The sequence below is a fragment of the Rhincodon typus genome, chromosome 41, assembly GCF_021869965.1.
Source record: "Rhincodon typus isolate 14 chromosome 41, sRhiTyp1.1, whole genome shotgun sequence".
In the NCBI taxonomy this organism is placed as follows: Eukaryota; Metazoa; Chordata; class Chondrichthyes; order Orectolobiformes; family Rhincodontidae; genus Rhincodon; species Rhincodon typus.
In genome coordinates, this window is record NC_063372.1 from 11,179,425 (window position 1) to 11,188,582 (window position 9,158).

At 43.2% G+C, this 9,158-nt stretch overlaps 1 protein-coding gene across 2 annotated transcripts in view; it reads right to left on the reverse strand.

Annotated features, from left to right (window-relative positions):
• Positions 1–5,757, reverse strand: part of LOC125487404 (carboxy-terminal domain RNA polymerase II polypeptide A small phosphatase 2-like) — a 38,550-nt gene extending 32,793 nt beyond the window's left edge. For both annotated transcript variants that reach the window (XM_048618816.1, XM_048618815.1), the window contains exons 1-3: positions 5,688–5,757; positions 3,755–3,886; positions 676–890 (exon numbers count right to left, since the gene is read on the reverse strand). In XM_048618816.1, coding sequence (XP_048474773.1) covers positions 676–744 — 69 coding nt within the window. In that variant the 5' untranslated portion in view covers positions 745–890; positions 3,755–3,886; positions 5,688–5,757. The remainder of the gene's footprint in view (positions 1–675; positions 891–3,754; positions 3,887–5,687) is intronic.
• Between the last annotated feature and the right edge of the window lie 3,401 nt (positions 5,758–9,158).

Below are 9,158 nucleotides of genomic sequence, written 5' to 3' on the forward strand. Positions count from 1 at the left end.
GGATGCTGTAAATCAGGAACAAAACCAGAAGTCGCTGGAAAAGCTCAGCAGGTCTGGCAGCATCTCTGAAGAAAAAAATCAGAGTTAACATTTTAGGTCTGGTAACCCTTCCTCAAAACTGGAGGTGCTGCCAGACCTGCTGAGCTTTTCCAGCAACTTCTGGTTTTGTTTACCCACTCCTTTGTCCGTCTAACTGTTTTTTTTCTTTCTTTGGGATCTATCTCCACCCTCTTCCTACCCGATCTTCTGCATAAATGTCAACGTTTTCCTAGCTACCATGAGTTCTGAACAAGGGTCACTGGACCCAAAACATTAACTCTGATTTCTCTCTACAGATGCTGCCAGACATGCTGAGTTTTTCAAGCAATTCGTTTTTTTTTATTTCCTGCATCCACAGTTATTTTGTTTTTTTTTAAGTGTGGTGACTCGGTTTCCTAGCCTGTTAGAGAGACTTGTCTTGCTTGGTAACCAGATTGCTGAGGTGCCCATCTTCACAGCATGTCACCCTCCAGCCATTCGATCAATATACATTTAATCATTCTGCATGGACAGAGGAGCCCACTAATAAAAACGGCTTCCATATCAACTTTAGGCTAAAGGACCTTTCTTGAATTCATAAATCAAGTTGACACTAGTTCCATAGACCTTTACAGCCTTTTTGGCATATTACCTTACCTTTGAGTGTAGGCAAAACATTTCCAACCAACGTAGCTGGATGTGATCCTCTCCCCACTTGATATCCATGCAGGAATGTGTCCAAACACTGCACTTTCAGTCAGGGCCCTCGTAGATGGCAAATCAGGAGCAGAGATCTTTAGCTGTATTTTTTCTCTTTAGCTCAGGAAGGCTGGGACAGTGACAGCAGGCCCATCCACCAATCATGAACATACCTAAGTATAGCAATTGTAATGAGGTCAGCCAGCTGGACATCAGAATATGAGTTCCATTATTGGGGCTGTTAATCTGGTCCAAATCAGGGAGCCCTGGCTGACATAAAAACAGGCATGTCAGAGATTCTGGGACTCAGAGCTGACTCTGAAGAGATGTAAATAAAGGGTGACTTGGTGATGGGATACCAGCCTCTGTGGAGTCATTTCACAAGGGTTTTCATAATCTGTGCCCATTGCACTATGCATTTCCTCACTGTGCCACTAAGGAATCATGGAGGACTTCCCAACATACACTGAGTAATGATAGACAAAAACAGGCACTGTAAACACCCTGATTCACTTACACGCCAAACAAACCAAAATATGCACAACTTGAAATGTAAACATTTCTGGTGCATATTCCACTTTATATTTAAATAACAAATAAAAAGACAACTGCTGATAGTTATCATAAAACATTCAAAAATATGGAAAAAATTAAGGTCTCTTTCTAAATTTGCATCAACTAAAGCTTTCAAAATGGTGACTACCAATCTATCCCATCTTATTAAAGTCAGTCTGTTCATGGTCCAGAATCAAACTGTAAAATTGCTTTCCTCATCCCTGGCATCTATGCAGTCAGGCAAGAGAACACAGTGACAGAGCATTTGATGACTCGGGTGTTTGTACTCACTGAACTTATTTGTCAATATCTGGGCTGATGGTTTTTGGCTCCTTGGGAAACTATTAATGCCAGAACACCTGCGCCATAATCAGTTCACCAGTCAAATATTACATCAAAGTTGCCTTTGATTTAAGACTTATTTGCTGATGAAGGAGGGCTTACAGCTTCTATATTAACAAGAACTCATCACAAGGCTTCAGACTAGCCTTAATCCATAGCAGTGACTGAGTTTGAAGAGTTTCTGGACCGTCACCCCATCTTTTGTGTGTTTAGTCCCTAGGCTTTAACACCTACAACTGCAGAATATACCTCCTAATACAATGACTTACAAAAATGTTGACATTGAAAGTTTCCATCTTGATTTTCAAATCCTTCCCTGCTGCTATCCTCCAGCCTTATTACTTCTGATATCTGTGCTTTCCTGCAACTTTGGCCTCCTATTCAAGATTTTCTCCCCATCCCACCCCCAATTTCCATTGTCCCATGATTGGTAGTTCTGGTTTCACCTGCCTGGGTCACAAGTTTTGGAATTCCCTCCCTAATGCTTCTCACTTTCTCCCCTCCTTTAAGATGCCTGATTTATCTGTTTTGATATCTCCTCCTTTGGTACAGTGTTGATATTTTTGAGAATGCTTTTACTGAAGAGTCTTGGGACATTTTCCTGCATTAAAAAGATGCTGTACTCTCATTGCACATCAGTGATTCTTCAGGATTAGTGCAGGAAAAAAGAGAGAAGAGGATTTTTTTTTCTCTGCGAGCAAATTGCTGCCTGTGGTCTTTTCGACTCAGTACCACACTGTGCACAAATGCACTGCACAAAGATGTGGTCAGCCAGCACTACTGAATTTTCAGCCTGACAGAGGGGAAAAGAGACAGCACATACAGCAGGGAGTCCCATCACCGATTGGAAGCCAACTATCTTCCATTGAAAAAGTGACATGTGGAAATTAGCCAAGAGCAAGAGCATACTTGGGTGTAATCCCCCCCTACAATCAAAAATCCTTTCAATGCTCACTATCTGATTACACATTCTGAAATGGATACTGGAGTGTAGTCTGTGAACTCCCCTGGAACTGAATTCCAACCCAAGGAACAACACCCAGTCTGTTCTACTGTGCAATAACCAGAGTGGTAGAAGGTGAACTGCTTAGATCTTTATCTTCTTTTGTCTAACAATTGCTGTGTTCTATGGCCTTCACTTGTTGGGTAGCATTATTATGATTAATTATGAATGGTGATGTTGGCTACCAATTCCAACCATCTCTTTGGCAACTCTCTTAAGTTGGAGTAGAAATCCGCAAACGTCATGCCACATTGTATCCCAGTATGTGTTTCCGACCACACAAATGCATCATCACTAATGTCACCTACCTCCCATCGCCATAAGACTGCGCTGATTAAGCAACACTTTGATTTTAAAAGTCAAATTATTGTCTTCAAATCCCTCCATGTCCTCACCTCTCCTGCTGTTAACCAGTTCCAGACCCCTCCTAGATGTTTGCAGTTATTTAATACTGGCATCTTGAATATCCCTGATTTTAAGTTCCCATCTGTGACTTAAGCAACCTCAACCTTAAGTTTTGGAGTCCTATCCCTAAACCTGTTAAACTCTCTTCCTGTCTTTCTTGCTTTACAACACCAATTAAAACCAATTAGAAATTGAAACAGAAGTTGCTGGAGAAACTGAGCACATCTGGCAGCATTTATGGAGAGTGAAACAAGAATTAACATTTTGGTGGCTCAGTGGTTAGCACTGCTGCCTCACAGTGCCAGGGACCTGGGTTCGATTCACCCTCGGGTAACTGTCTGTGTGGAGTTTGCATATTCTCCTCGTGTCTGCGTGGGTTTCCTCCTACAGTCCAAAGATGTGCAGGCTAGGTGGATTGGCCATGCTAAATTGCCAGTAGTGATTCAGGGATGTGTAGATTAGGTGGGTTATAGGGGGATGGGTCTGGGTGGGATGCTCTGAGAATCGGTGTGAACTTGTTGGGCCGAAGGGCCTGTTTCCACACTGTAGGGATTCTGTGATGAGTTCTGTGAAGACCCCGCCTATTAAACTTCCCATATTATCTCCTTATGATTAGTTGTGGAGGGGACTAAAACCAGTACTGTTAGAGAATTCACCCCTCTCCTCAGAAGCATGCAGGGGAGCCAAATAAAGTGCTGTGAAGAAAGAAGGGGGAAAAAAAGTGAAACTCACCCCTTGAGCCTGTTCTGCCATTTAATAATGCCATGGATGATCCAATCACTCCATATTTCTGCTACAGCTGATAATCTTTAATCCTTGCTCATCTTCCCAATTTGCCAACTGCAATTGTTTTCCTAATAAAGTCTCAAACAGAAGAATTAAAACGTGCTGAAAGAGGAAGAGAGGAGTGCTTCAAGCTTTCAGCTTTTTCCACATCTTTCCTAAGCTCTAATGTGGCTAAATTAGAACACATTTTTCATATACTCACATATGGGTTGCCATTGCACTGCAGGCTGTATGATGGTATCTGTTTCTGGTAATGAGAGAAATCTGCATGGAGGGTAGGTGTACATCCACAGACAATAGGGATAGGAAGGAAAGTCAGTTGGAGATCAAAACAGAAAATGTGTACTCATCAGGTCAGATAGTACCTGTAGAAAAAAGTGTTAATGTTTCGAGTTGAAGAAAGGTCAATTATTTAGGTGGAAACTATAGGAGGTTGTGATACATAGGCAACTGTGTCTTTATTTTCCACATTCATTCACAGGACATGATGCCTCTGGCTAGGCCAGCATTTATTGCCCATCCCGGGCAGTTAAGAGTCAACCACATTACTGTGGGTCTGAAGTCACATGTAGGCCAGACCAGGTAAGGACAACGGTTTCCTTCCCAAAAAGAGACATTAGCAAACCAGATGGGTTTTTGCTGACAAATCAACAATGGTTTCATTATCATCATTAGACTCCTAATTCCAGATTTTCAGGTCCCCAGAACATTATCTGGATCTCTAGATTAATAGTCTAGTGATAATACCACTAGGCTACTGCCTCACCCTGTATGAGGTTTCCCTCCTCACATGAAACAACAATGTTAGCATACAGATACTGCACTTAATTAGAAAGAAAAATGGAATGTTGGCTTTCGGTGGAAGGGGCATGGATTATAAAAGTGGGGAAGTCTTGTCACAACCGTACAAGACAGAGAACAGGCATCAAGCTCTGGTGTCATCTGCAGATCGTGGAACTCAACGAACACCCACTCTCTCAGCATCACTAAATCTACCCCACTAATAGCACTTCAAAAGAAAATACCACACGAATGTTAACCGCTTTTCGTGGATGTTAACCATAAACGTTAGAAGGCCCCGATTGTAAAATGTCAAAAAAAGGTGTCAACACACACACAAGAATAAACAAAGGGGTATGAGAATCGGCCTCAGCAAAATTTTCAACGTTTCCTCCCCTACCAAAAGACGTCGACTAACTGAATAAAAAGCACATGCGCAGCGTTATTAGGCGCGAGAGGGTTCGGTTATCTGACAACAGGTGCACACGCTGAGCGAACAGCAAGATTGCGAAGGCTGCCCAAAGCTGCCCTTTGTCAGTTAGCCCACTATTGTTAAAACTACACTTCATTGATTCTCCAGAGGTGCAAAATTCTCGCCAAAATGAAGCGTTCCCTTGATCTGGGATTAAAATTTAGATTTTGCGAAACAATGAGTTAAATCCGAGACAGCATTCGTTTCCTGAACCTCAGCTGTGCAAAACCATTTGACATCATCAACCCAGAAAGCGTCTTCAGGTTTAGGATCTTGATAACGACAATTTGCGTTTGCATATCGCCTTTAACGTACTAAGGGATCCCAAGCCATCTACAACGGCATTATCACACAAAACTTGTCCTAGTGTCATCATTTCTGGTGCCATGGTTAATCAAAAAAAGGTAGGTTTTAAAAAGGAGCATCTTCAAAACGAAAGCAATTCCAGTGGGAAAGGGAAGGTGAAAAAACTACCAGTATAAGGTCTAACTTAGTATTAATAACCATTGCTGAATTGCACACGCGCACAAGTGACAAGATGTCAAGATCAGGGCAACATTGATAGCTGCAGTGATTGAACAATAACCCTACTGCTCGTGAAGAATATCCACTGGGTTTTTCATTTACCTGTATTGCATCCCTGTCTCGAACATCCAAGGAATCAACTACCTGGGAGGTATTTTTCAAAGTCTGAAAAGTAACAGTTGATTGACTGTTTGAGAGTAGATCCTTCATTGCACCAGTGTTGCTATGCAGTTCATTTTACACCTTTGTTTTCAGAGGATTAAATTAAACATGTACAATATGCATAATTAAAGCTAGCTTCCACTGTGGTGGGACTGACTTCAGAATTGAAGGGTGTACTGGCTAAAATGTTAACAGCTGATTCAAGAGGAACAGTGATTGGAGTAACTAACACACTACCTACTGTACCCATCAATTGCTTATGTACCTTGTCCCCCACTAAAAAGACGCTGACACATGCAAACAGTACTGCTCTAAACAACCCTCAGCAATAAATGGTGTCAGTCTCAGCCATGGGAGCTACCACAATGGAACCCAATCTTACTGTTCACTCCACACAAACACTCTCTGGTTAAAAGTACTTTTAAAGTGTATTATTCTATTGTCAAGGAAGACAATTGAATAAAAGTTAAAGTGATCACTGATCAGTGCAATGCAAGATATCCATTGAGAAAGGGATTGTTATTTAAAACCAGGACTTTTAGTTTATTATACACAGACGAAACATCAGCACAAAATCACAGCACAACGTCATAAATGGAAGGAATTTGGAGCATCTTGCCCAAGGCCTAAAAGTTTTAAAACATTAATAAAAACACCAAGCAGGAAACAAAGTTTAACAAATATCTCTACCAAACCGGTAACTAATGTGAACAAATATTTATTTTGAGGAATTCAAGCCATGAACAAATATGGCAAGGGCTTATTTATTGTGAAGTAAACAAATTTCACATTATGCTGGCGATATTTTTGCAAACATTTTTAAATGAAAAGAAAAAAAACAAGGAGATGCTGAAAAAGTGAACCAAACATAAAGATGCAGGAAAGATTCAGTGGGTTAAGCAACTCCATGGCAAGAGCAGAGCAGTTAACACTTGAGATGTGGACCATTCATCAGAAGGGCAATGAGAGATATGCAGACATGTCTGATGAAGGATCCTAACCCGAAACAGCAAATGCCGTTATAGAAAAATAAAATATGTGCAGGATTAGGCCATTTGAACCTGCTTTTCTATTCAATATGATTATGCAACTCAGTACACTGTTCCTGCTTTCTCCCCATTCTCTTTGACCCCTTTTATCCCAAGAACTATATCTAATTCCTTTTTGAAAACATTCAATGTTTTAGCCTGAACTGCTTTCTGCGGCAGTGAATTCCAGAGGCTCCCCACTCTCTGGGTGAAGACATTTCTCCTCATCTGGGTCCCACATGGCATTGCCCCTATCCTTAGACTGTGATCCCTGGTTCTGGATATCCCAGTCATTGGGAGCATCCTTTCTGCATCTACCCTGTCTAGTCCTGTTAGCATTTCATAGGTTTCTGAGATTGCCCCTCATCCTTCTAAACTGCGATGAATGTAGTCCTAACCAATCCAGTCTCTTTGTACCGATCATCCCAGGAATCCGTCTGGTTTTGCACTCCCTTCACTGTCAGAATAGTCTTCCTCAGATTATGGAGAACAAAACTGTCCACAATACTCCATGTGTGGAACAAAGACTCTGTGCAATTACAGCAAGACATCCCTGCTCCTGTATTTGAATCCTTCATGAAGGCCAACATACCATTTGCCTTCTTCACCAACTGCAGGTTTACTTTCAGGAACAGGTGTACAAGGGCGCCCAGGTTTTGTTACACCTCCCTCTTTCCCAATTTATCACCACTCAAAATAATAACCTACCTTTCTGCTTTTTCTGCAAAAGTGGATCACCCCACATTTATCCAAATTATACTGCATCAACCATGCATTTGCCCACTCATTCAACTTGTCTAAATCACAATGAAGCATCTCTGCATCCTCCTCACAGTTCACATCCCCTTCGAGCAAACTTGGAGATATTACACTTAGTTCCCTCATCTAAAATCATTCATATATATTGTGAATATCTGGGGTCCTAGCAGATTCCCCTGGAACCCCCTCGTCACTGCCTGCCTCTCGGAAAAAGACCCATTCGGTCCAACTTGGTTTCCTGTCTGCCAGCCAGTTTTCTACCCATGTCAGGACACCACCACCAATCCCATACTCTTTAATTTTACATGCTAATCTCTTATGTGGGATTATCAAAAGCCTTCTGAAAGTCCAAACAAACCACATCCACTGGCTCCCTCATTCAACTCTAATGGTTACATCCTAAAAAAAATTCCAGTGGATTTGTCAAGCATGGTTTCTCTATTGCAAATTCATGCTAAGTCTGTCTGATCTGTGACTGTTTTCCTGGGTTGTCTGTTGTTAAATCTTCTAAAATGGACTCTAGCATTTTTCCCCACCAGTCAGCCAGACACCAATAATTGCTGTATTTTTCTCTGCCTCCCTTTTTAAACAGAGGAGTTACATTAACTTTGTTTTTTATTCATTAATGGGATGAGGGCATTGCTGGCCAGGCAGCATTTATTGCCCATCCCTAATTGCCCAGTGGGCAGTTCAGAGTCAACCGCATTGCTGTGGGTCTGGAGTCACACGTAGGCAGTTTCCCTCCACTGGTTGGGGGTGGCAGCGTGGGTGGTGAACATGCAGCCCTCCGCTCCAATCCCAACCTCACCATAAAACCCGCGGACAAGGGAGGCGCAGTTGTAGTATGGCGCACTGATCTCTACATCGCCGAGGACAGGCGCCAACTCTCCGACACCTTCTCCTACCGCCCCCTTGATCATGACCCCACCCCCAACCACCAAACCATCATCTCCCAAACCATCCACAACCTCATCACCTCAGGTGACCTCTCACCCACAGCCTCCAACCTCATCGTTCCCCAACCCCGCACCGCCCACTTCTATCTCCTTCCCAAAATCCACAAACCTGACTGTCCTGGTCGACCCATTGTCTCCGCCTGCTCCTGCCCCACCGATCTTATCTCCACCTATCTCAACACCATTTTCTCCCCCTCGACCATGACCCCCACAATTCCCGCAACTCATCCCTCACACCCCCTCCCCGCAATAACAACCAAAACAGAATCCCCCTCGTCCTCACCTACCACCCCACCAACCTCCGGATCCAACACATCATCCTCCGACACTTCTGCCATCTGCAATCCGACCCCACCACCAAAGACATTTTTCCCTCCCCACCCTTATCTGCTTTCCGGAGGGACCACTCTCTCCGGGACTCCCTTGTCCGCTCCACACTCCCCTCCAGCCCCACCATACCCGGCACTTTTCCCTGCAACCGCAGGAAGTGCTACACCTGCCCCTACACCTCCCCCCTCACCCCCATCCTAGGCCCCAAGAAGACTTTCCACATCAAGCAGATGTTCACCTGCACATCTACTAATGTGGTATACTGTATCCGCTGTTCCTGTCGTGGCCTCGTCTACATCGGGGAAACCAAGCGGAGGCTTGGGGACCGCTTTGCAGAA